This window comes from Salvia hispanica, chromosome 5 (genome assembly GCF_029641045.1).
Source record: "Salvia hispanica isolate PSC_SH4W2 chromosome 5, Shi_PSC_v1, whole genome shotgun sequence".
NCBI classification, from domain to species: Eukaryota; Viridiplantae; Streptophyta; class Magnoliopsida; order Lamiales; family Lamiaceae; genus Salvia; species Salvia hispanica.
Genome location: NC_142696.1, coordinates 42,134,022 through 42,160,838, shown reverse-complemented (window position 1 = coordinate 42,160,838; position 26,817 = coordinate 42,134,022). Strand labels below are relative to the sequence as shown.

Genomic DNA, 26,817 nt, shown 5'->3' with positions numbered 1-26,817 from the left:
TCTAGTCGAATCCTCTGGACATGTTAGATTGAGAATTATCAAAAGCACACACGCACACTGCAAACTCTTCTCTCTTCACATATTAATAAGTAAATATAACAAAACTTTGTGCAATCATCTATAAACATAGTGAGGGCCAAGTTATGTGAAGGGACTAATATATCAACATAATCGTGTGCACTGAACATGTCTACAATGTAAAGTTCACAGTAAGTTGAACACTTGTTCAATAAACTAATTTTCAAATATAGTATTAAATTCATATGGAAACGCGGGATTAAAATATCATCTAATATTTGTCATGTCCCATTTTCTATTTTCGTCTGTCTCACAAAATTTGTCTCATTTCACTTTTTACCATTTTTTGCCGTGGACACTATATTCTACTAACTCATTCCTACTCACATTTTATCATAAAACTAACATATAAAAGTAGAACCCACATTCCACTAACTTTTCATTACATTTCTTAAAACCCGTGCTCGGTCAAAGTGAGACAATCTTTGTGGGACAGGAGGAGTATAAACTTACATAATTTGTTATCAAATTATCATCTGAACAATTCAAATTCAACAACACATCAATTGATTAGTCTATCAAAGTCTATATCAACAAAAAGATAAACAAGGATTAAACATCTACTCCTTCTGTCCCATTAGAAATGCAACGTTTTCCTTTTTAGGTTGTCACAATAAAAATGAAATGTTTCCTAAAATAAAAACAATTCTATCTCTACTTTTTCTTCTCTCTTACTTTACTCTCTCTTCATTAACTCACAAAACAATACTGCATAAATTCTCGTGCCAGAAACCAAATGTTGCATATTTATTGGGACGAAGGGAGTATATTTATTGAGGCATCTAAAGTGATATATTCAAACATTAAATTAAACACATCAATGATGTCAAAACGTAAATAAAATAGATGAGGATTCATCCATTACAAATTTAAATCATGTTTGGAGCAACAATTGAAGACCTAGCCTAGAAACATGGTAGATAACATAAATAAAATCGTAGAATACATGCTATCGTGATATGGAACAGATGCTAGCGGTCCGATTGGTCAGAATTATGGCCAGAACTTTCTTTCTCTCTTTCTTCCTTCCTCTTCCTCTCTTGTCCTCTATCTCGTTCTGTCAGAATCTCCCTAAAAAGAGCACAACCGCAACTTATAACTGATCAAAAATTGTCAATTTGTGATTGAGCATAAACATAATTCCACTCGGTCAAGTGGAACCTTCTGTCTTGGAATTTTTGGTCACTTAGACCTACTCTGTCCAAGTTACTTCTCGTCACATTTCCACTCGATTGAGTGAAACTCTCTGACTTGGAAATTTGATAGTCATTTTGTCCGAGTCACTTCTAGACACATTTCCACTCAGTCGAGCGGAATATTCTGGCTTCGTTCCAACTTCATTTTATGTCTCTTCCATACCCTAAAATTAAAATGTTGTGTTAAATTGAGTCCAAATATGTGTAGAACCAATAAATTTTACGGGATAAGAGATGAATATTTAATTCACATCAAATCGTTGTCTTCCGCAACACGTTTAAACAATCTATACAATATTGTCTTCAACAATATGCACAATTATATTAAATCCTAGGTGCACTTTATATTCAACAACATATGCTCACAACTACTACTGCCAAGTCTAACTTTGGTCTTTTATGTCCAAAGACAAATGATGCACCCAACTCGGAGTCAACAGAGCCATTTTGTAGTCCAAGAACCTTGCGACTGACTAGTTGTTTCATTCTCCAACTCTGGTTGACCTAATCGTGTGTTATTTGAGACTTGAGTACAATATGTATTGTTGCAATTGTTAGAAATAAGGAAAAATCATGAGTCGTATGCATGCGATACTTCTACTAGTATACAATATTGCATTTTACGAATTTTGTTTGTAAAAAATAGACCTATATGATATTCAAAATGATTAGTGTGTTCTATAATCAATTCCGATGAAATTATAACACTAAATTTCTCTAACAAGCTACTCTTTGCTAGTACTTTGCAAATCTCATGTGTTCCGAGTTGGGTTTCATATAAAAATGATAATCTGTCTTTTCCGAAATTCATACTCCCTCCGCCCCACGTTACTTGAGGCGTTTCTTTTCGGCACGAGATTTAAGAAAGTTGTGTTTATGAGTTACATAAAGTAGGGGAGAAAGTAAAGTAAGTGAGATTAGGTGTTTTGTTTTTAGCCAAAAAAGAGAAATGACTAACTTGGGACAACCCAAAAAGGAATACGACTCAAGTACCTTGGGACGGAGGGAGGGACTACTATTAAATATCTCACACACACTACTTTTTGCTACTCTCTCTATTCCATAAGAGTATGCGCTCTTAGTTTAGTAGGAATTTTAATGCACAATTGCTAAAGTTTGGAAAGAAAAAGTGATTGAAGTATCTTTGGTGGAGAATCGGTGTCACCTCATTAGAGAGAAATATTTTTTTTTTCTAAAATTAGAAAGTGCCTACTAATGTAGGACAGACTAAAAAGGAAATAATGCATACTTTTGTAGTACAAAGGGAGTATTAAGTAATTCAATGATTCTTGAAACATGTCACAGAGTATAGCTGTGGAAGCAAAAGAATTAAATCTGAAACAGAACTGCAGCAGAAGTAGCAATTGTATGTCTAGAATGGTAATGAAAAACATAAGAGAGAAATAAAAGAGAGAGGCCTACACAGATGGATACAAATTTCCTAATTGAGCATATGTGCATAACTGCCCTTCCTAGCATAGTAATGCTACAAACACAAAATCACAACAATCTAAACCTATGAAATGATGATAACTCACAAGTTTTGTGTTCCATCGTTGCAAAATCTCAATGATGTCCGAGTTAAATGGAGTCGGCTGCACAAAAAAGCTCACTGGTTACACCTACTACTTGTTTCCAGCTGCTTCATTTCCAACTGCAGGCTTGCGATTTAAGTACCGGATAACAGCATCCTCAGTCCTACAACATCAATCATGGTGTTGAGGAAGTCGAACAGACAGAATTGGATATAGATACGCAATTAAAGGCAGCATACACAGAGATAAGCCTGCCATTGAGATAAGCATTGTGCACAACTAAAATTCAACTAGATTAAAAAAACCGCATTTATAAAACACAGGATAGAAAGTATCATGAACATTAGAGGAATGCACCAAGACCAAAATCATTACAGCAATCGTTATTGTTATAAGCATACAATAGAACAAACAGCTAATAAATCATGAAAAATAGATACTGCTGTAAAAATAATATCTGCTTCACCGGAAAGAAAAGTCCATTTTCAGAGAGACAGCACAAAGATGTGTAGAAGAACAAAATTGAAAATCAACCACAAAACATAAGCAAAAGTACATTAATAAAATATGCATGGCGACTTCTAACTGCAGATTAAAGGAAACGTGATAACCCCTGCGTTTATTAAAGGATGAATTAAAAGATTCGCGACACAAGATTTGGAATTAAATGAGAGGGTGAAAAATTTACCATGGTTGATCATAGAATTCTGCCCGACGCTCTTTCTCCACATCACGACCAGCATCAGCAGAAGCAACTTTTAAATCCCTGGCTTGAGAAGTTATTAAGGTATTAATGAACTCTGCAGGCGACTGACTAAATCCAAGAAAGAAAGCACGCCGGCGACAATGCTCGTGTATCTTCTTCAATGCAGAAGAAATATCTTCTTCACAGGAATCAATTGTTTTGTTTTGCTCTAAACTAGTCAAAAAATCCTTTTTACCCTCCAGTGACAATGGAACGTCAACCAGTACATCATAACAAGTATTTCCAGATGGACCATCCTCAGAAAGCTTCACCCTATGTTCCAAATGTATGGGCCCAGGTGGAGTGATGTGTGGAGTAATCTTCTGAGGAACCGTGGAGAATTTCAATTTATCTTCACCAAAAACCTTCCTTAGTGGTGGATCACACATGAAGAAGGAAGCTTCACCAGGAATTTGCAACTTTTTCATCTTTACATAATGCCAAAGTGCTGCCATTATTCTGGGACGTGTCTCCACCTCAATTCCAAGAACTTCCTGCAGTGCTGAAGACAATTTAAATCTTTCAGGCTCATGATTCATCTCCAATCTAATAATTGCTGTGAACTCCTTGTCGCCTTTTCTCTTCACCTCAAAACCTTCACGGAGCGCTGGTGATCGAGAACTCTCCCATAAGATCACATGATTTTCAGGATATAGATTCTGATCCAAGTATATCGTGATTTTCTTAAAGAAAGATGATAACTTTGGATATGAACACTTTGGTTTCTCAATCTGCCCTTCCACAATAGGATCCTTGCCATCCTCTAAAATTTGTCCAATTAGCCTAAGGGACCATGAAGGTGGCTCAGAATTTTCCTTATCTGTACTTATATCTGTTTGCTTAGCAAAAGTATTGAAGACATATATCCTAAGAACCTTTTGAACCCGGACAGGGTTTTTCAAAGATTCCATGATGTCAATCTTCTTTCTTGCAAGTGCAGCATCCACACGAGCCTCAAATTCTAGCAATTGACTGTAAAGAGCACATTCTGGAATTATAGCTGCAATTTTTTCTGGAATTACTTTATCAGGAAGCTTCCGCTTCCCTCTACGCACAGCAGGGGCCAATTCCATAGTTTTCATAGGAGAAGCAGTGCCCTGGCCAGAGGATCCCCCAGAAGGCCGAGAAGGAGGCTTATGAAGGCGCTTGCCCGTTCCAGCTGCACCAGAACCCGGTGTGGACATGGGAGGAGATGAGATGCTAATGTTAGCATTTCCCTGGGGTGAGGCCAAGATTTGCGCAGGAGCTTGAACTTGCCCAGGCTGGGCTTGGACAAATGTCTGAGGCTGACCTTCAGATAGTTGGAAATGTCCTGCGAAATAGGGCCTTCCCGCATGTTGCACATGAGGCTGATGGGGTATCTGTTGTTGGTTATTGCTCATGGATATTTGCATTGGCCTTTGCACTTGCATTTGAACCCCCCCTGCATTTGCAAAACTTATATTTCCTCTAATCAGATTGTTATTGCTGTTTGGATTATGCTGGTTCATTGTAATTTCAAGCCTACAACATGGAAAAACATAGCAACATCAATCCAAGGGAGTAATGTTTTGCATCAGTAGTGTAAAACTAAGACAAACATCAAAAAACATCTAAAACACAGTTACTCTCTCTCAAAAAAAGAGTGCCTACAATATCTTAAAAAAATCTCAACTACAAAAAAATATCAACTCATCTCTTATCTTGCTATATGAAAACACTATTACACAGAATTTTCTTTTATTTTCGCCATCATTTAAATTTCAACAAACCATGAAGGTGACCGCAACATGTTTCACAGATTATCTCAAATTCTGCAAAAAGAAACCAGCAATGACAAAGCAAAATTCAGAAGAAGAAAAAAGAAAAACCTTATCTGCACTTTCTTTAAGCAGATGCGTTCGTGGGTTCAATTACGGCATGCGAACATGAAAAAAAGGGAAATTATGTATGTACCCTATCAATTGATTGCAACTCGTATACGCATATTTACCTTAAACCTTCTGAATCTACAGCATGTGCGCAGCTCCGGTCGCCGAGTGTGCTATTTCCTCTGAGATTTGTGTCAAGTGTGGGTGAATTAAGGGGTATATCACGAAAATAGCTGGAGCAATCGAGGGATTTTTAGTAGAGACAATGAGATTAGAAACTAAAAGTGAGAATTGTGCAGCAGAAAAAATGTTGGAAGGCTACATACGAACATTAGGGCAATTGTGCTTCGATAACCGTAGATTTGAAAGAAAAAAAAAATGAAATCAATAGAGATGGTGCGCAGATTGAGGAACTGATAGATATCCCTGTCCTGAAATTTCAGTGAGAAGAATGGATTTGAATAACGGTGAAGAACACGACGACGACGCGTTCCCTCACTCAAATGTCTCTTTCTCTTTTAAGACTCACTGCATTATTACTAAGGCCCAATATTTGTTGGTTTGCTTTCGTTTTGTTGGGCTTTCGTAGCTCCACATTCTTCATATCATCACTTTCTATCTTAAAAATCAATGTGCCGTTTAATTTACGATCCAAGTGATTTTTACTTAATCAGTACTTTAAACATTATTTTTGCTCCTTAGTATATAAACTTTTTTTTATTTTGATCTTCAACATTATGTTTGCTGGATTCGTATCGTTAACACTGAAGTTGTTCTTTTCTTCTAAGAATTGATGGAGCCGTTAAATTTTTATGATGTTAGGATTTCATTAGCGATTTATGTTGGCGGTGGTTACGACCCAATCTTTTACTGATATTGAATGGAAAAGCATTAGGAGTTTGAAAGTTCAAATTCTGTCCCAATGTCCGCCTATGAAATTGTATGCTTAACGACGAATTTAAGGCGAAGCTAACACCTAAATTCAAACATTCTATAATGTTACTGCTCATAATTGGCCATGACGACAGGTGATAGACAATCTCCAATCGTGAATGAATATGAGCAATCGACCAAGATGAAGGCGATGCTGACGGCAAGATTAAGGTTTAAGGTTTCAGTTCTAAAACCCTATTTTTGAAATTTCAAATTGATTTTGATTTTCTCACAAAATAAGTGTTTAATAATATCGTCGTAAATTATGAGGAGAAGCGACATGCGCAAATTATGGAAAAAATATAGGAAAATTCATAATATTTAAGACCGGAGGCTAATTAACATAATGTTTTGGATTAAAATACTCTGATATTTAGGATCAAAAGGAATCTTGGTATAATATTTAAATGTTTAACCGATATTGTTTAAATTACTAATCAGGTCAAAGTTGTTTTGACCGTCAAATTTCACGACCCTGTCATTTGTTTAGGATCAATTCATAATTTTAAGGACCAAAATTATCGGAATCAATAGTAGACTTTTGTCTTAATTATCTGTTATTGAATTTGAAAGCTGAGGGTGAGAATTCCATGGCCAAAATTCTTGGGTTCGAAACATCATCTCTTACTACATTCTTAGCAAAACAAATGTTTGGGGGGCAAATTACACACACGAGCCTCTTACAGTGAGATACAAGAGATGAAGCATCAGCAGTTCAAGAACTGTACTAAAACCAGCAGAAGTCGCCAAGCTATTGAGTCAGGTAGCACCACTGAGCCAACGTTTTGCAAATCGTCAAGAAGTATCATGGTTGTGCAGCTTCGAGAAGCTTCTCGTAGACCTGCCTGGCTGTCAAATCTTCCACCTGGTTCAGAAATTGTAGTCATTGTCCAGAAAAATGCAAAAGGCAGACAGAGTTCAATCTTAAAGCAGAGAGCATCAGATATTCATAGCTCCACTCTCTTCTTTATCCATCTACTATTTCTTTTTACTTGGGGCTTATACTTAAAGCTAGTTCTACTTTTACCAAACTGAAGCAGAAGCATTTCTTGCATTATTGGATCATCCTTTCTTTCGATATTCACAATATTAACCTCCAGCACTTTCTCAAAATCTATAAAATATCATTTCCTTGCATAGAGAAACTATAACGCCAAAGAATTGATATTTATTGACACAAGACCACTGTTAAAGATACAAAACCCTTGGAAAATCAAGTTGCTAGTATCCAACGTACCACCAGAAGCTTTGATTTGTTATTCCACCCTCGTTGAAGTGTCATCTGGCTTAATTTTAGACCCAAAACCTGCCTCGAAACTTACCAGATCAGTCTCAATTTCAAGCTACAAAATGAAGCTATAGTGCTATACCAGGAAAAGATTATTCTGTGTACCTTCCCCATGAATTCCAAAAGTTCATTGTTAGCTTCTCCTCGAGCAGCAACTGCAGCTACAGTCACTCGAACGTCATCAGCATTCACTCCTGAAAGTTAAGGAGCAGCATTATAAGCATTGAATGCATTATTTTCTATAGTTTCCCACATATCAAATAAAATTTGAAAAGCATCTAGAAACAGGTACATTGACTATCAGACAGCCATCAGGGAATAGTATAAGTCCTGTTTTTGCACATTAAAACACCGAGTTGTACCCTTTACAGGAAGTTGATCCTTAAGAATTACTAGATGGTATTGGGGCTCACTATTAACAGTAGATATACATACCACACAAAATTTAGCTAGTAGATTTGGCTTAATATGATTATTTTCCAAAATGATATCACAAAGTATTCCTAACAGAATCATAAGTCAATTTCGGAAAAACTACTTGCATGCGTAATAGTAACTTGCAGAATATTGATAAGGTGTCTATAGCTAAAGCATCTAACAGAAGCACCAAATGCTATTTACCATGTTAAGAGTTCAAACATCTAGCTTTCTTTTCATTTCAGATTACATGCATATGACAAATTTATTTGTGCTGCATCTGACCCTTGCAGTCCAACCAGGCAGCCATTGGACATAGAAGAACGAGAATGATAGACAGTCATTAGCAATAGAAGTGCATCATTGATGTAAACATGGCATCTCTTTCCGTGACAGATTACTTTTTTACACCCATCCACGTTTAAATAAGTAATACCAGAATCATATTTCATATGCAAACTTCATCTAACCATTAGTGTCAAAAGCCATTTAACAGACAAATTTTCACAAACGTAGCTCTAAATTTATATTCTGTACCATGGAAAATTTTGAAACCAAAAAATTAACATAATTATTTAGTCTTAAGAATTATAGGCTAAATGCAACACATATGTGGTCAAATGCATTACTAGGAAATGGATCCTCGCCTTACTCGTGATTGCAGAACGTTGTGCGCGGTCTTCCACTTCTATGGCTACTTGCACAAGACCCCCTTCTTATTGTGATATGCAAGGTGGAACAGGAGCATCCTAGAGCATGGAGTAAAGATCAAATAATAACCTACCAAAACAATTATCTGATGAAAGAGTGAACTACAAGCATTAGCAGGAAAAAATAAAAATGTGTGCCCCGGGACAAAAAAGAATGAGAATTGGAAAGAAAAAAAAAAGATTAAGAATTTTCACAGAACAGCAATTCAGAAAATCTGAGATCCTTCTTGCATATCTGGCTAAAGTATTGGTTATAACAGGCTAAGCAAAAATGATGGATTTAAGAATTCAATTAATCTTGCCTGTGGATTAGTTTCAGCAGCAATTGTACTGAGTGCACCATCAACTACATATATGTATGAGGCAGACTCAAGGTCTTCTTCTGCACGATAGCAAACAAAAATCTAACAACCCACACAATTGTTTCGATACTGCCTCTCCACTTTCCCTTCACCACTGGATTAAGAAGGCACCATCATAAATAAGAACATTGTGAGTTCAGATCAATATGTTTACTAAATAAAAAGCTGAAAAAATGATTAACTATCTAGATTATCTTCAATTGCTAACAGAGAAATGATTAGGCAATCATTACCTATAAAGGTATGCAATACATTATAGTATATGAAGCTATAAAAAGGCAAGGAAAATCTCCATGTATCCATTTTCCATCATTTTAAGGTTATAAATTGATGTTGAGTATTTCCCACAAAAGGTAGGAAAGAATCAGTCACAAAACAGTGAACATGCACCAGATGATACTGTATATAATTGTCGAACAGAAAATTACCGCTTTAAGAGGATCTTTCCTGCTTCGCTAGTATTCAGCCTTGCAAGATGTTTCTTCCTGTTCAAAACATATGCATTGTCTGTTTTTCTTTTGGGCATTTTCTGCAATTGTGTATCTAAAAATATGCTTCAGTGTACAGATACAAACTTTAAGCACATTTCACATTAAGCAGGATGAGAAAATGTTAGTTATATAACATTAAAAAGAAAACTGAAAAATCAGAATCTCAAATATGAAACAGCAAGTCAGTGTAAGGCCAAGCGTTTAAATTACTCCAGCACTTGCATGTAACAAAATATAAATATACAGAGATGAAGATAGCACAGACTGGCAGGTTAGGCCTGAATCCTCAAAGATAGGAACTTAAGTGCAGATGCATGAATATTTTTAATTTTTCTGCTATGTGAAACAAAAAAACTTGTGACTTTGGAAAAAAAAGGGTAGGACAATGTTTGAACCACTAACCCAACCTCTAGTTACAAATCAGTAACGCAAGGGACAGTCTCTTAGTTAGATATGGCATGGTGCTTACAATATATTTATGTTATCTTGTGAGTGTTTGCATCTTCCAACTCTGTAAATCATAAGGGATTTAAAATATATTGTTTCTCTCAAATGCAATGTTACTCTTCAGAGCGAAAAAGCTTGAGTTTTGAATAGGTGAAGGAAACAATTTAGATCAATGTTACAAAGTAATCCCAAATGAAATTCTTGTGCCAGTAAAAGTTTTAATGTTGCTGCTTTGATTTTCTTCAAAATAAAGCAAGCAGTGATGGTGTGGTAGCACTCACAGTTACATTACCGAATTGATGAAAATAAAAATAAATAAATGGATGGAAAGACAACAAAAGAATGTAGGAGATAAGTAGCGGTGATGAGGACATGGGAGGCGCAAGGCTTGCAGTAGTAAACGAAGAGATCGGAGTCGGGGCCCTCCGGCAAAGCATCCTCGCTCGAATACGTATCATATCTCTCGCGTCCCTGCTCTGTATTTAGCGTAGTAACTAAAAAAATGGATTAAATTAACCAATTAATAATTATTTCATTTTCTCTTTCAATGCTAACGAATTCCAATGAATATTGTATTCACATCAACGATTCGAAAATTGATATTGTATTCCTGTATAACTAGCTCAACATAATTTAGAAACTGGAAAAGTTACATTATGTTTATGTTATATCATCTGGTGTGGCATAATTAAAACGCTTGAGCACTTTGTTAAATAAATCTACAAAATTCTTCTTGTTCACACATTTTTTGAAAAATTGAGCTATAAATAGTGTACAAATTTCGCAATCATCCAAATCTTTTCTAATTTGGGTGGGCATCAAGGTTTTGTGTCACTCGAAAATATATGCAGAGGCAAAATAACGTCATTCGATAAAAACACTTAACGCTATAAAAACACTCACTATCTCGGTCATGTTGCTAGTTGATTAGATTTTTTGAGATAAAAGAGAAGTGAAAAAGGGAAAAAGATAATACTCCAAATAACATCAATACCCAAGGATCACTAAAATACAATACTGGAGTAGCACTATTTTGTATGAAGATATGAAAACTGAAAAATTTAGAAATTTCATACTTCTGTAACATTCTCACGGACAAACGCGCCGTACCAACTCAACATCGTGTAAAGAAACGCAATTTGGGCAAGTTACTTTTTGAGGACAGGACTTTCCAGGGGACAAAATACAAATACGTGTTTAAAACTGGGTGATTTTTTTAAAAATAAGCCGATATTCGAAACTTGAAAAAGAATGCTACGCCATTCATGATATAAATAAGCCAAGGGTGATACAAAATAATTACGTGATTTTGTTGGGAAAAGAGATTTGGAAAACAGAAAACATGAACGCCTATTTAATCCTTTAATTTAATAGTATAAAACAAAATAACATAAACGAATTCAACAAAGCACTATTAAAAATATGCAAAATTTGGAAAGTTAAAAAAATAAAAACCATAAAATTGTAAGCCCAAGCAATCTTGAAAATCTTGAAACAATAGCAATTTAGGATTCCCTACGTCCCAGAGTCATTCAAAAGGAAACATATTACTACTACGTAGGCTACATTGCTCGTGATCCTCCGCACATATATGATCGATCATGAACCATGCAAATTCTGCAAAAGAAAATGTTACCACTTAGATATTGTACAAATATTCAATCTCACAACTGTACAGTAGAGAATAGGACGACAACAAGCAAGGACTAGCAACATTAGATAGATAGTTAGTTATTCGCAAGATTGGTTGCCATGCTTCAATTACCTCTCTCAGCACATAATATTAGGATGCTATTATGAGCAAACATCGCTATTTAACATAAATGTGTATCTAAACATGAAACTTAATATGGGCTAAGATAAAAGGATGCACTTCATCAGAATAGAAAATACTTACATATTTTGTTGAAGGCCACAATGTCTACACTCTGGACGTATTCATTAATTGGCTCTGCGGTAAGATAATCCTCAATGAGGCTGTCAACAGATACCAAATCATCCACAATGGTTATCATAATTTGTAGCTTCTTGATTCCATATCCAACAGGGACAAGCTTGGCTGTAAATAAAAAATTATATCAATAATCAATTTGGAATATGTGATGTGATACACAACAGGAACAATCTTTAGAAATAAATCACAAAGTACATAAATAAATAATTTCCAAAATGTTGTCTTATCAAGCATCTTATGACCAGTTATTTATGGAGTACCAAGTTAAAAAGCTTACATGCTCCCCAAAGGAGACCCTCCTGCTGCACTTTTCTAACTTCCTCTTCGAGGACTTTCATGTCAGTCTCATCGTCCCATGGCTTCACATCCAACACAACCGATGACTTCCCAACTGAGGAATAATAACCAACAAAGATTAATAAGGTTTTATTGATGATAAATGAAAAAAGATTCAAATTCCTTGGGAAATGGAAACAATGAACTCACCAACTTTTTTCTTTCCAGCAGCCTTTGCAGCAGCAGCGCGCTCTTCAGAAGCCTTCTTCTCTTCTTCAGTCTCCTCACCAAACAAATCCACATCATCATCATCGTCATCGTCGTCAGCAGCAACCGCCTGAATACACACATTACACCAAATTCAAGATAAGCAAATCCACATTGTAAACCAGCTTTATAATAGATATAGTATTTCGCATATATCACTCAATGACACTACTATCATCAATACTCAGTAACTAAAAGTATGTGAGCCAATCTTCTAAAGAAGGTCAAATTTAAGAAAATCTTCATCATTATAATTGTAAATGAAATAGTATAAATCAGAAATATGATCAACCTTATTGTCAGTTGCAGGAGGAGTTGCAATAGCATCACTAGCCGGAGCTGATCCCTCAACAATTACGCCAGCTCCCTCACCAGCAACGCCACTACATCACAAACATATAAATTACAATCTAACAGTTCAAATTTGTGAAATACATAATCTAAGATAAAGGACATACGAAATCCTCAACAGTGCATCGATGTGGTTGAACCACCGGGACACATTGACATAGTCTGATGATGGAGGCTTGGCAATGGCGGCATAAACAGTCAAATCATCTTTTGAAGCTTGGTACCTGAAAAAGATCAAAACAACATCAACATACATTTTCCAACTGAATCTCAGCTTGCAACACATCTGTAGCTGAGAGACTATTGGGACTAGAAATCAATATACATAACCCAAATCAATAATTGTTGTTTTAGAAACCCACAATGAATAGCCATCAAGTTTCAGATCGAATCTTAGAAACCAAACCACTGTGTTAGAATGCTAAAAGTTCAAAAAATAAACGGATGCTTACATACTAAATCAACACGAACATAACAATCAAGTTTCAGATCGAGTCTTATAGCCAGATCACAGTGTTAGAATGCTCAAAGTAAAAAAACAACAACAGCGTAGTATTTGCAATCAATAGATCGCTAATAATCTCAAATTGAAAGGCTAGAGCTTGAGCAAAAACTAACCCGGAAATGTAACTGCGAGTAAGAAGGTACTCGTCGAGCTTCTTCAGGCCAGCGGCGGAACTAAGGTCGGAGAAACTGACGGCCATTGCTTGATGACGATATGGATTTGGAATTGACCTGCATTAAATAAAATACAAACTCTGAGTGAAACTAGAAAAACAATATCCGAGTGCCATATTCATGAGATTTGAGAGAGGGTAGACTTACGGAAGCTGGGCGGCGTGAGAGGATTCGGCAATGAGGGAGACGATTGCAGCTGGGGTTTCTAGGGTTTTTAAAATGATTGTGGCTGCTGAAAAACTGGTTATTTCTATTTGACCCCTTCAATTTATCAGTATTCGGTATCTGCACCCTTTATCGTTATGTATTGTGATTTGATTTGATTCGATTTATAGGAATTGTGAATTAGCGATTTCAACAACAAAAAAATACAAATACAAAATTGATATAATTTCAACTTAACTCATCTAAATTAAAATGTAAATTAACAAACTATAACTTATTGGTAAATAACCTTAAAATATTCTTTTTGTGGCAAGAAAAATCTTTCAGAATATATGACATTTTTGAAATAGCACATCTCATTAGCAATTACTACTAACAAACACAACATCGGAATCGAAATAATAGAAAATAAAATAGTTGATCACGATGATAATGATCTAGAAATCATGAAAATTGTGCCCTTCTAAGCCTTGACTTGCTCCAAATACTTGCTCTTCTCATCTTCATCCATGAAGGCAGTGATAGGAAAAGATCTCCCAATTCCCATAGGAGTCTTGAAATAGATGTTCCGAGGTGCAGCCTCCTCAATGCTCATCTCAACAATAGGCACCCAGAGAAGAAACTGCTTGCTCTTCACTCCACTCATCTTCTTCATCTTCCCCTTCTCTATGTAGGCAGTCACTTCTTGGTCGTACCTCACGAGGGTGTTTGACCCCACAAAGAAATGCTCGTAGGGCGCCTTCTGCTTCATCCACACGTACCCCGTTTCACGGACTAGGCCACACTCCTCGAGGTCCTTGAGGGGCAGCACGCCCCGGGGGAACCCGAGGTCGTGCAAGAGCGTTTGGGAGTGGTTGTAGCACTCCTCTGCACCGTGGATGATCTCCGCTCCTGCTCGTTGCTCCTCTTGTGATGTCTTGGTGGCCATTGTGTTTAGGGTTGGTTGTGTTAGGGTTGGACTTGTTAGGGTGCTTAAATAAGCAGTGTGGAGGGAAGGGGAGGCTAGTTTGTGGATTGTGGTTGTTCTTTGGAGGTTGAGCTAAATTGATGCTCTTGGTTTATAGTTGTTTACCAAACAGGTCATTATGGAGACCTCTAGTGATTGGGCAGGTGGTGAGTTATACCAATATTTTATTGGCTGTCTTATAGTTTAATTTTTGATAAACATAACATGCTTTTTTAATGTAAAGTCATAATTTTGTGGTGTACTATACAGCCTTGATATGTTGAGAGATCACAAAACAATGGCTTGCTTCTAATATCGTGTGATCTACCATCTATGTACTTATATTGTGTGATCAATATCACGACCTACGTACTTACATTCAAGATCTGTGTAAACAAATTTGAAGTGTTCATCTTTGCTTTTAATAAGATTTAACTGATAATTAAGTCTCAACTTTGTTGACTTTTTTTTACAACTCAGCCTTTGATTTAGCCTTAGGAGTATTTAAATTCTTAATTTTATATATAAGTTTGAAACTGGAATTTAGGTGAAATTGAAATTTAGATTTCAGTACATAAGTTTTGAAATTCATTGTTGGGATAGTCTCATCGTTTTAGTTTTATGTCTACGAGTTATATATAATTTGCAATAAAACTGGAACGATGTCATTTGTGAGTGATTTGTATATTTATGCTATGTGTACAAGACGTTCATATAATCATCGTCTTATCAATATGACCAAATGATTCGGCAAAATCATCGTATTTTTTGTGATTGTTGTTTCTGGTTGGTGGTTTTTTAATTGTAGACTTTCCTTTTGGACTTGGTTTTTGTTCACCACTCTTTAAATGGTTCTTTTTATCAAAAAAATCGATCTAAATTCTAAATACTGCAGTTTTAGCTTCAGTATTATGCACACTTTCCTCATCTTAGAAATACTCCACAATCTAATTACATCACCTAGATAAACTTTCATTACTGCCAAAGCATAGATCAAAAGTTAACAGTTGACTTAAATCTGCAGTCAATAAAGGGTTAGCTGGATGGAACAGAAATCATAGACAGTGTAGTCTAGAATAAAACTTAAGTTGTTCATATGGGACCAGGTAAATATAACATAACTGTCAGCAACTAGATAGAAAAGTGCTACAAAATTTGCCAAATGAGTCTAAGTAATGAACAGCCATGCTTGGGATGTTGTAATGTTCTTTTAGCAACTGGAAGTCTGCCATTAAAAATGAAAAAACAGAGTTACAGTCAGTTCCCTCCCATCATAAACACACATAACAAAACGCTCACATTGCTTAAAACAATCCATGATTTGGAAAGCAAGCAAACCTTTGAAGCTTTATGAGCCAAGCAATTGTTATACTAAGTTGCATTCACATCTAATCCATGAGATTTCAGTCACACTGCCTAACTTGCTACGTCAGTGCTTCTACTATTATAAAACCAGCAAATGAGGCAAAAAAACATAAACATAAACATGCATATGCTTGGACCCTCAGGATTTTTAACTTTTAATTTTACAACTTTGTGACAAGTTCATCAAGGCCAAGTTATGCACTGAAGATAGTGTTACCCATTAAGTCCAAGTAACAATCAATAGAATAACATGATTTCAAGAAAACTATATGCCTCTTTAATTCAACATGAACGAGGTAAACCTGGATCCCACATGAAGATAGTATACGAAACCAAACAAGTTATAAACAAAATCAACTCAGTGACATAATGTCTAAGCGTAGCAAAATGCACATGCACCAGCAAATTCCTTAGCATAATCAACTCAGAATTTTGAATTAGTCATTGTTTTAAATCAGAATGCCTAAGCATAGCAAAATGCACATGCAACAGCAAATTGAAAAGGTATCATAAAGCTAAGGCGATTAATTTGGTTTTATTAATAGATCCATCACAAGAAAAACGCAGAAAAAATCCACATTGATCCAAGCCACAAACAGGCATTCGCAATTAAAATCATTCGACACGACTTGTCTAAACAAATTCCAGATCAAATATTCCGGAAAAAGGAAAGTAAAATTAGAACCCTCACAATTAGGCTGCGCCGACGATAATGTTGTTGATGGGAATGAAAATCAACTTGACGAAAAATCCGACGAAACCCATCACGACGAAGCCGATGGCCGTTCGAGTCGCGACCTTGGTGAATTCTATACAAACACAAATAAAATCAACAGATAATAATAAAAATTGAGGGTAACAAACATCGATCGGCTTCACTCTGTTATTGGAAAAGTTGTACCTTTCCGATCGGGCTTGTGGCAACGCTTGACGAGGCGGATGCTGTCCTTGGAGAAATCTCTCAGCGGATCGAAAACTGAATCCAAAGCATCCATAATTTTTTCTTTTCCTTTTTGTTGTACTAAATCTGTAGCCTCGCGAGATCTGGGTTTTGAGATCAGAGTAATTGTTACAAAGACGACTGGAATGGAGCTGTTTTTTTTATAGAGTCGAAATCAAGGAAGTCCTGCAAGGGCTAGGCGATGACGCTATCTGAAATACCTAAATTACCCCTGATGAATTAAAGTTGGTATTTGTTTCATATCGATTAATTAATTTTTCTAACTTAAATTTTCGTTCGAATTAAATGTATTGAGTACTACTGAGATAAGGTATTTTAATTAGTTAATGATACTACTATCTAATCATAATAATTGTAATCCGGTACTTCTCGTCCAATTAATAAGTTGGGTTTTGAATTACTATAGCAACATAGTAGTAAAAAAAATTATTACTAATTCTCTTATTAATTCAAATTATTGAATTTTATTTTCGCTCCAATATATCTAATATAACCAAAACTCTCACTAAAATTTCAATTCCACAATTATAATTATATATGGCTAAAGGCATTATCAGCACACATTGGCAGATCCAGAAAATGAAATCCGTGGGATTGGATATAATAAAAAATATTACAAATAAATATAATATTTAAATAATTATTTAAAATTTATTATATTAATTAGTGATGAAATAACTTTATATACAACATCAATTCAAAAAATTTAGCACCAAATATTAAAAAGTTTAAAAAATTTAGTAAATAAAATATAAATATAATGAAATTGTATAAAAATAATTATGCTTAGTTAATCCACAAAATGATGCAACCTATTTAATTAATTGCCCACTAACTTTTAGCCAAAAGAATTTCACTCGTTTAACCTAATTACTAAAGCAATAAAAATATTCCAAGATTCTGCATTCTCTGCAACTCCTCCTTTGTATCTCTCCTCTATTTTATTACTAGTATCGTTCCTTTATCTTCTTACTTTTTTGTAAAAGACCGAAGATTTCGGGTGAAATTGAAGTTGCCATAGGGTCGGAGGTGGAGCTACACCAGATCAAATGTCAAAATTGATGTTTTCCGGTAGCGCCCGGTGGACAGCCGGTGGGGTCATCCAATCCACCTTGGTCCGCCGCTAACAGCGCATCATATTTGTAGTTGTTTTTCCTTTAGAAGGGACAATACTAGTCAATTTGAAGATAAGACATAAAGAGTAATAATTAGTGATATCTAATAATAAGTGGAAAAAATTAAGGATCGTAGTGGCATAAAATCGATAAATATGTAAAGAATATGGAGGGAAAACAATAATTAATGTCATTGTCAGAGGATAGAGAGAGTAAAAATATGAATATGGATTGAAATGTAGGGATGATTTATGGATTGAAATGTAGGGATGATTTGCTTCACATACACTACCACAGCTTAATCATGAAATCGTAATTATTTTATATTTTCCATTGGAAATAATAGCAACAACAAATCAAATAGATACAAGTAAAATGACCTTAAATAACCACGCCAACGTTTAATGCACAAAAGTAAAAGGTTGTGCTAAAGAGTGAACTGAAAAATGGTATTTAAACAATATTTTAATTCATTTAAAGTATTTTTCTAATTATTTCTGGATGTTTTTGTCATTTCTTTATTCTTTTGCATTGGAGGGTATTTTAGGACATCTAAGTTGTTTTTCTCTTTTCTGATATTTATAAGTTATGTAGTACTACATTCGTCTATAAAAAATAAACAATTGTAAATAACACATGTTTTAATGAATATTGGTAAAGAAAGAGAGATAGAGAAAAAATAAAGTGAAAATAGTATTAATGGATTGTGTGATCCATATTTAGAATGATGCGTAAAATTAATATTGGTTTAAATTTTTTCATTTTTAGAATTAGTTTAATTTTGGTGGACGACCCTAAATGGTAAAACTTATATCTTTTGTGTACGGAAGTAGTACTATTCCAATTTTGGTACTCCATGGTTTTCTCTTTTATGAGATGATTCTCATTCTCCACTAATAATATTCTAATCATCTTTTCTTTCTACATCTCACTTGCTTTACTAATTTGATATTAAAACTCTTGCCATCTCTGAGGTTTTTATTTCTATGAGAGGAATGGAGTATAAGATATATGTCATCTCACTGCTGCTTGAAGTCTCAAGTGAATTTGAATGTTTTGTCCCCTGCTTGATTGGGAGAAAAATATAACAACACTATCAATTTATATTGTATTATGTCTTATGTTTGTTATGCAGGTGTCAAAGTGTCAATAACAAAACTGTATCATCAATCATCATTAACTTCTCCTTTCTTTCTCCTTTTCTTTCATTACCAAATTCATCGTGTTTCAACTAGAACGGCGTAAAATTAAATCCAAAAAACTCACATCCCCACTACCACCAACATCGAACTCAAACCAACATGGATAAATTTGGATTTTTTTTACATTTTTATAGTATTTTTATCCACCGGCTTTTGCTATTTTGTCTCTCTCCTAATATTATTAAATATTAATCAAGTTTGATTGAAAACACAATAATTAAAATCTGAATTATGGTTCTTAAATTGTGAATTAAATAGACGTGGTTTACATTAAAATTGTCATAAAGTATAGAGTAAAGGTCCTTTTTGTTCTTAAACATATTGTGATTTTATGATTTTGGTCCAAAACATTATTTTTTGAATTATTTGATCTCTCACAAATAAAAACGGATCACATTTAGTCCGAATTGGATGGAACTGTTAAAATTTAACAGTCAAAGATTTATAATTGAATTTAGACCAGATTAAGACCATCTCCAACCGTACTCCATAAATGAGTTTTGGTGTAGAAATCTTCTTCAACCATACATCAAACTCAAACTCATTTTTGGTGTTTTTTATGAAATAACACTAAATATGGTGTTACTGCAAAAAATTTGTGACCAAAAATGGTGTAAATTTTGAATTTGGTGTAAATGGTTGGAATAAAACTACTTTTTGGTGTGACTTATACTCAAAAATGAGTTTGAGTTTGGTGTAAATGGTTGAAGATGGTCTAAGAGTTAAGATTAATGCCTAAAATGCTAAGAAGAAGAAGAGAGAATTCAAATTCTGAGATCCAAAGCTACATAGCTTCTTCTCAGCATCAAAACCTACTCCCAAATCATACTTCTCTTCCAAGAACAAATTTCTCCTAAATCCAGCCAATCCCGTCTCTCAAATCTCCAACGCACCCTCTGCTTAGCCTTCTCCAACCGGGTCGAGGCCCGGGCCCGTCAATCGGAATTCTCCGAAGCCCTGAGAGACTGCGAGGCCGCACTGAGCATCGAGAATTCCCATTTCAAACCCTTCTCTGCAAGGGCAAAATCCTCATGAATTTGAATCGCTACGCTGCCCCGCTGGATTGCTTCAAGCAGGCGAATCTCGATCCATACGCCACTGAGAATTCCGATACGGTTAATGGGCTGCTGAAGAAGTGCAAAAAGCTCGAATCTTTATCGAGATCGGGCGCATTCGACGTCTCCGATTGGGTTGTCGGCGGTTTCCGGGGGAAAACGCCGGAGCTCGCAGAGTATATAGGCGCGGTAGAGATCAGGAAGTCTGAGATCAGCGGGCGCGGCCGGAGACTGCCAAGAATTGTGAGTGTGTCAGCAACTTGATTTCGTTTCTCTCTGCAAGCGAGGAGCGCGAAGAAGCTCCAGACATGGAGGTTTTCCGGCCAGAGGCAGATGTTGGAATCGGAGATTTTAGTGGGAGGGCGGATAAGGAGAGATTGCTTAGCATTTTAGATGTGAATTCAGTTCTTGCGCATGCTATTTCAGCCAAGGTTTTGGGGAGAAATGCAGATTATCAAGGAGTAGGTTTGTGGACTGTTAATTATTAACTCTTAATAAAACATAATTATTAACTCTTAATCCGGTCAAAATAGAATTAAAATTCGTTGACTGTTAAGTTTTAACAGTTCCATCCAATTCGCACTAAATGTGATCCGTTTTTATTTGTGAAGGACTGAATAATTCAAAAGATAATGTTCTGAACTAAAATAAAAAAATCGCAATATGTTTTTGGACCAAAAAGGACATTTACTATTATTGCACGCTTATTTAAGTGATTCGATTAACATAACAAATGTCTACTATTGCAATGTGTCGATTCAAACCTATAATTCATTTTTTTACATAATGTTTGTTTTAATAGGATGAACTACCTAAATGTGGAGTCTCAAAAATCTTTTATCTAATTCAAGTTAAAGAAACATTCCATTGTAAAGTTACATGCAAATGGAAGGTGAATTAATTTTGTGGCATCATTTCTTTAAAGTGATTAAACTGTCTGATTTTACATATCGAAAATACACACGAATACACACTTGACACATTTCACTTATAAGAGTACGTACTAATACTATAAAAGTATTGAAATAAAGATAGCAGGAGACTAGGAGTACTACTGATTAACTAATTATAAAATGAAGATAATAGTTAAGAATCAACTAAGTTCACAAATTTGTAACATACACACTGTTGTCCCGATTCTTTATTACTACTACATTTCATATACTCAAGTAAGCTTAATTAAATTAACTTGAATATATCGATCTCGTGTGTCTTAACAAATGATTTGCTTCTCTTTTGTCTCTCTTACACCTATTTTTAAATTTTGTTGTACTTTACACACCTACTATTATTTAGAATATACTCCTACTATTACATTTCTTGTAGTAACTTAATTAGGGTTAATTAAGTCATTTTTTCGTTGTTTAGGCTTTCATTTTAAGGAAAAAACTTAGGTTATGTTTTTCTTAAATTTAATTATAATAAATAAAGTAGTTAAAAGCACATTTTCCAACCTTATAGGAGAACTATCATTTTAATTATAACTAGTATCACCCAGGTGCAATACACTATCCATTTTTTTTTAATTTAAACTTATTTTATACTGTAAAATGATTTTACAAATTCATAAAAATATCATTATATGAGATCTAAAATCATAAATATATAAATAAAAAATAATTATTAAAAAATATAAAATTAGACCGAGAAAAAAAATAACATGTATACCGAATGAGAAACAATATTATTATTTTAAGTTCTAAAATCACAAATTTATACAATAACAATTTATTGTACCAATAAATTAAACATGAAATACAGTTGATAACAATGAAGCAAAAACTAATTATAAAGACAAATATCTTACAACAGAAACCCGACATTTTCACGAACAGTGAGAGAATAAAAAAGTGTTGCACTCTGAAAAACCTGTTACATTGGGCAGTAGATTCAAGAACTGTCTAGATTAGAATCACTGAAATAATAGAGGAGGTGCAAACATGTTATCTCACCAAGCCAATTCTTAGGCCAGATAGTTCATCATCATTGATCAACCTGTGTCGTCTTCTCCCGCGAATCAATACCTCACCCTAGTTGCTCATAATTAATGAGAGACCACAAGAAGACAGTCAATCCCAATTTAAATTCGCTTCTATCAATAATATTATCATTATAAAGTACTACCCCCATCCCTCAAATATTGGCACACTTTGACCCGGTACGGATTTTAAAAAATGTGAAGATGTGGAGAAGCTTATGGTTATGGTTATGGGTGATGAGAAGAGACCGAGGATGTAAGGGAGGAGGTAGAGACGGAGATCGTCGTGGTAGACGACACCACTACTGATGACCAAGGGACCCCGGCAGATGAGAGGTTGACAAGGAGGCAGTCCCATCGGAATAGAAAGCAGGAGGATGAGGCAGAGGCAGGCAGGGCCAAGAGCCTAAGGCTGGAGGACATAGAGGAAACAGGGGATGATATCCCCCAGGTCCAAGAAACTTTTCCAGCCGAGAAGGATATTTCTCCGGAAGCCCTGGAGACGAGATATGAGACAGAAAGGAAGAGAAAGGGGAAGCATGCTGCTAAGCCTCAAAAGAAGAAATCTCGCCCAGCGTCTACCACTGTGGTGATTAACGAGCCGGAGGCAATCCGAGTGCCATTTGCCCATCCAGCAGAAGAAGAGAAATAGCAAGAGGAAGTGCATGAGGAGACGATGATACCTATTGTGGAAGAAAGCCCGTTCGAAACAATGGAGGTCCTTGTGACCAAGAGGTTGTTGGAAGCGATGGTCCAGTTCGAGGACCCCAAGTTGCAGCGAGCATGTGATGGACGCGCCGCGAATGGGAAGTCGGCGAAATCCGGGAAGAAGCTGTGCCTCTCGGACCTGTGGGATCTGGGAGCGGAGAAGAAGTTCATCTCCTACTTCAAAAGCATCGTGTTCGAGTTGCTTCTAAACCAATGTGAAGTGGAAGTACCGGTGGCTCTGGCAAAAGAGTTCTTCACGTCCTTCAAATTCAAGGCAACTACGGATCTCGACGCTGACACAATTTCATTCCGGCTGTTAAATGAAGAGATGGAGATGAGTATTAGGGAGTGGTCACTGAGAATGGGGTTACTCACACCCGAGGAAGAGGAAAAAGAAACCTGGAACGAGAGGGAGATCGGCGCACCAAAGAATATAGCAGGCTTCGATGCCGAGGAGGCCTGGAGGATGATTGCTCACAAGAAGGTGGAAAAATTCAAGACGAGCTCATCAAAGGGGATACACATCACTGACCCTGTACTCCGATCGGCACAAGTATACATCAGGTACAACCTCTTGGGTCAAGTGGGTGCAACTCTTACTACTCCAGAGCTGTACTGCATGTGGTGTATGCTGGACAATGTGAAGGTCCACCTCGGGTACTGGATTGCCTACGCATGCCAAAGAGTCAGAACCCACTCTGATCGCCATTTCTACACCTGCAGCTTGCTAGGAGTCTTCCTCCAGAGGAACGTGTCAATGAAGATTGTCGACTCGGTCACTAACCTACCAATGTGCAGCGCCCTAGGGTACTTCGATCTCGGGTTTTTTTCAACAAAGGACTGACGATAATGAATGACAGTGTACTCAGATTCTACAAAGTGGGAAAGTTCGATGGAACCAAGATAAAGACCGAGAAGGAAGAAGGAGATGGCAGCGAAAGAGTGACTGATGAAGGATGGCAGACCAGGATGGAAGAGACGATGCCGAGGCTGGACGCAAACACGGTGCAGCAACAGGAGATCTTGCTGAAGCTGCACGATGAGGCAGTGACTCAGAGGGAGATGATGGCCACGCAAGCTGATAAGATGACCCAGGCTGTGGAGACAATGATGAGAATGGTCGTTGTGGTCGACCAAAAGATCCTCCGGGTCCAACAGCAGCGAATGCCCCTGAAGTTGCCCACAGAATCTAGGAAACAAGCCCTAAGAGTCACCTCAGAACAGCCAACATCCAGCGTCCAGGAAATGCCATCAGCCAGGAAGAGAAAGGACAGTGAGACCATACCCAGTGTACCAGTGAAGAAGGATACCCCTAGGCCAGGGGAACAGAAGGCCAAGAAGGATGATGAACCCAAACCAAGTCAGAAGAAAGTGAAGATGGTGTCCAAGAAGTCTGGTCCCACGGGGGACCAGAGCCAAAATTAACACCCCCCCCCCTCCCATAAACCAAGCATGCCCATATATATGTGTCTGTGAATATTTGTGTTATCTTCATGTGTATATGTGTTAAGTTGTCTTCTCCCACTTAGCCCAATCCTTGGTCTAAGTGTGAGAAGTTTATGTTAATATGGCATGCTTTGGTATCTGTTGGTTTGTATACCTTCTCCCACTTAGCCCGATGTTCGGTCTAAGTGTGAGAAGTTTGTTTTTATATAATATGTGTTTTGTGAGTCTGTTGAGTATCGCACTAACTTAGCCCTGATTTCCACTTCATCGAAAATGCTTGGGGACAAGCATGGTGAAGTGGGAGGGGGAGGGAGTTAGTGCAAGTTAGTGTCAAGCATGTGTGTCTGTTTGCTAGGTCTAGGAGTTAGTAGTAACTCGTTTAGTAGGTACTTATGTGTTTATGCATAACTGGTGAATAGAAAGCAAAAGCCCCTTAGTGAGAGTAATTGAAGAGAGAATGCATGTGAACTTTGATGCCCTTTTCCTTAATAAATCAAAATTGGTTTGGACGAAGTAAGGACGATAGAATATGCCTCGACTGATCTAGTTGTGAAGCCCTCCATAAAAGTGAGTTATAAGCCTTAAACACTTCATACTAACACAAAATGAGAGGGCTGCCACTTGATGCTTAGGGGGAGAACTTAGAAGGAGAAAAATTTTGGTGATAGAAGTAACCTCTCGGGCCTAGGGGAAGGATATCGGAGTATAAGCTGGACGAAGTCCATGGTCAAAAAAAAAAAAAAAAAAAAAAAAATAAAATAAAATTAATAAGAGCTAAGACAGGGGAACTCTCTGACCCAAGGCATCAGTGGTATAGCACTATAAGAGCGAACGATCCTAACATCCCTGGTGAGGAATGAGTGATCGAGCGAATCCAACAATTAGTGAAGTTAGGGGCTATCTTGACAAACTGACAAGCCGATTAGATAGAAGAAGGGAAGGGGAAGATTCGGAGACTGTAGGTTCTTGGATTGACCTCAATCTTGTGGAGATGGCTGCTAAAAAATGAACCAGTTTATGCATTTATGTGTTTATGTGTTAATATGTGTTTTTATCTGTTTTATTTGTCTAAGTCCTTTAGCGTCTAGGTCTAGTAGTTTGAGTCTTTTTCCTTTTTTTTGTAGAGTCGGTTAAGGGGAAACCATGCATTGAAACGTGCCTTATTCCTTTTTCTTGTCTTCATACTTGAGGACAAGTATGGTTTAAGTATGAGCAGTTTGATAAGGCTCGTTTCATGCATCGGTTTAAGGTTAAAATTCTGTGCATTTGGGGCGCTAATGTGCGTTTATGAGTTCAGGTGCGTAGTAAATCTGCCGGACCTAGGAGTTGCTGTTACCGGACCTGGCAGATGCAAAAGAGATGAAATTGAAGCAAAAATCAGAAGTCGTCGTTCGGACCTGGAAGAATCAAAAGTTGGCGACAAGAACAGAATGGAGCGAGAGTAGATTATTTTAAAGAGTTTTACTCAAGGGCAAGAGCGTCAAATCACCAGGGGGGATATCCTAGGGATCAGAGCCTCGCATATATAAGGAGCTCAACCTTGAAGAACAAGACAGACCGTGAACAGCCACTTCTACGCTCTCCTAGCTCTAGTTCTAGTTCCATACTTCAAATTTTCATTTCGTGTTGCTGCGCACTTGGACATGGAGGATTTTGGCCACCGTGGTTCTCATCGTCATCGTTATTTTGCTGTGTAACACCGCCTTGTGAAGGCGAAGAAACAATTCTATTTGCTTTTGTTTAGTACTTTGTGGCTTTTAAGTTCGCAACTCTAGTTTCTGACTTTGATCTACTGGATTCAGACTTGTTTCTAGTTATTATGGAAGTTTATGTTTGTTTATGATTGGTTATCTCTGAGTTTATGTTCATCTCTTGCTTTTAGCTTTCGTTCTTGTTTGTTGTTGGATGTATGGAGCTGAGATCTGTTGGTTTGTTGTTGGAGGTTGGGGATTTGCATATGGAGATGTTTGGATTTGTTGAATCTTGGTGTTTTAGAGTTGAAGTTTCGCATATTTGGTGCTTGATGTATACGTTGTGCATGATTATGGCTATTTACTTTCTGTTTCTGCATCCTTTAGGTCCAGTAGCATAGATTTGTTAGTTTAGGCTTCAATTTCTCGTTTTAAGTCTAGATCTAAAGTTTGCTCTGTTTTCATGGTGTTTAAAACTCTGTTTTCTCTGCTATTCTCGTTTGATTTCCGAAGAAGATGAAGTTGTTGGTAGTTAGGACCAGAATGTCAGTACTTTTCTGCATGTACTTTACTTTTTCTGCATATCCTCCAGACCCTGTCAGTACGA

At 36.5% G+C, this 26,817-nt stretch overlaps 4 protein-coding genes and 2 pseudogenes across 6 annotated transcripts; 1 reads left to right on the top strand and 5 right to left on the bottom strand.

Annotated features, from left to right (window-relative positions):
• Positions 1-2,542: 2,542 nt before the first annotated feature.
• On the bottom strand, positions 2,543-5,929 carry LOC125189054 (SWI/SNF complex component SNF12 homolog). Of its 2 annotated transcripts, XM_089059374.1 has the most exons (4): positions 5,527-5,929; positions 5,306-5,347; positions 3,498-5,057; positions 2,543-2,972 (listed from the first exon to the last, which is right to left on the bottom strand). In XM_089059374.1, exons 2-4 carry the CDS (start codon positions 5,323-5,325, stop codon positions 2,900-2,902), a joined length of 1,653 nt encoding a protein of 550 aa, XP_088915500.1. In that variant the 5' UTR covers positions 5,326-5,347; positions 5,527-5,929; the 3' UTR covers positions 2,543-2,899. The 2 variants fall into 2 exon arrangements, with proteins under 2 accessions (XP_088915500.1, XP_047942181.1); XM_048086224.2 differs by lacking the exon at positions 5,306-5,347 and having other exon boundaries at positions 5,527-5,928.
• Positions 5,930-6,937: 1,008 nt separating this feature from the next.
• Positions 6,938-10,480, bottom strand: LOC125189055 (UPF0235 protein At5g63440-like; annotated as a pseudogene). The gene is made up of 6 exons (XR_016130812.1): positions 9,543-10,480; positions 9,055-9,208; positions 8,695-8,791; positions 7,731-7,819; positions 7,575-7,643; positions 6,938-7,202 (listed from the first exon to the last, which is right to left on the bottom strand). The product of XR_016130812.1 is annotated as a UPF0235 protein At5g63440-like (transcript).
• A 1,011-nt stretch (positions 10,481-11,491) lies between these two features.
• Positions 11,492-13,855, bottom strand: LOC125191165 (elongation factor 1-delta-like). Its single transcript, XM_048088656.2, has 8 exons — positions 13,726-13,855; positions 13,519-13,635; positions 13,008-13,124; positions 12,842-12,932; positions 12,493-12,619; positions 12,284-12,397; positions 11,950-12,111; positions 11,492-11,669 (listed from the first exon to the last, which is right to left on the bottom strand). Coding segments are annotated over exons 2-8 (699 nt in total). The 5' UTR covers positions 13,605-13,635; positions 13,726-13,855; the 3' UTR covers positions 11,492-11,667.
• A 162-nt stretch (positions 13,856-14,017) lies between these two features.
• LOC125190967 (DUF538 family protein (Protein of unknown function, DUF538)) lies at positions 14,018-15,629 on the bottom strand. The gene has a single exon (XM_048088400.2). The coding sequence runs from the start codon at positions 14,669-14,671 to the stop codon at positions 14,207-14,209; it is 465 nt and encodes a 154-aa protein (XP_047944357.1). The 5' UTR covers positions 14,672-15,629; the 3' UTR covers positions 14,018-14,206.
• Positions 15,630-15,761: 132 nt separating this feature from the next.
• On the bottom strand, positions 15,762-17,140 carry LOC125187429 (protein transport protein Sec61 subunit gamma-1-like). Its single transcript, XM_048084021.2, has 3 exons — positions 16,956-17,140; positions 16,746-16,863; positions 15,762-15,914 (listed from the first exon to the last, which is right to left on the bottom strand). The coding sequence occupies exons 1-2, from the start codon at positions 17,047-17,049 to the stop codon at positions 16,748-16,750; spliced, it is 210 nt and encodes a 69-aa protein (XP_047939978.1). The 5' UTR covers positions 17,050-17,140; the 3' UTR covers positions 15,762-15,914; positions 16,746-16,747.
• Positions 17,141-19,940: 2,800 nt separating this feature from the next.
• LOC125189311 (uncharacterized) lies at positions 19,941-20,905 on the top strand (annotated as a pseudogene).
• Positions 20,906-26,817: the final 5,912 nt, after the last annotated feature.

Coding starts and splice junctions, on each gene's coding strand:
- LOC125187429 (XM_048084021.2), bottom strand. CDS start 17,049: ATGGATGCTTTGGATTCAGTTTTCGATCCGCTGAGAGATTTCTCCAAG. Junction 16,864..16,955: donor CCACAAGCCCGATCGGAAAG/GTACAACTTTTC, acceptor GTGTTTGTATAG/AATTCACCAAGGTCGCGACT.
- LOC125191165 (XM_048088656.2), bottom strand. CDS start 13,604: ATGGCCGTCAGTTTCTCCGACCTTAGTTCCGCCGCTGGCCTGAAGAAG. Junction 13,125..13,518: donor ACTCGCAGTTACATTTCCGG/GTTAGTTTTTGC, acceptor GATCTTTTTCAG/GTACCAAGCTTCAAAAGATG. Junction 12,398..12,492: donor TGCTGGAAAGAAAAAAGTTG/GTGAGTTCATTG, acceptor ATTATTCCTCAG/TTGGGAAGTCATCGGTTGTG.
- LOC125190967 (XM_048088400.2), bottom strand. CDS start 14,671: ATGGCCACCAAGACATCACAAGAGGAGCAACGAGCAGGAGCGGAGATC.
- LOC125189054 (XM_089059374.1), bottom strand. CDS start 5,325: ATGTTGCGGTCACCTTCATG. Junction 5,058..5,305: donor ATGTTGCGGTCACCTTCATG/GTTTGTTGAAAT, acceptor TCCATGTTGTAG/GCTTGAAATTACAATGAACC. Junction 2,973..3,497: donor GAATTCTATGATCAACCATG/GTAAATTTTTCA, acceptor TTGATGTTGTAG/GACTGAGGATGCTGTTATCC.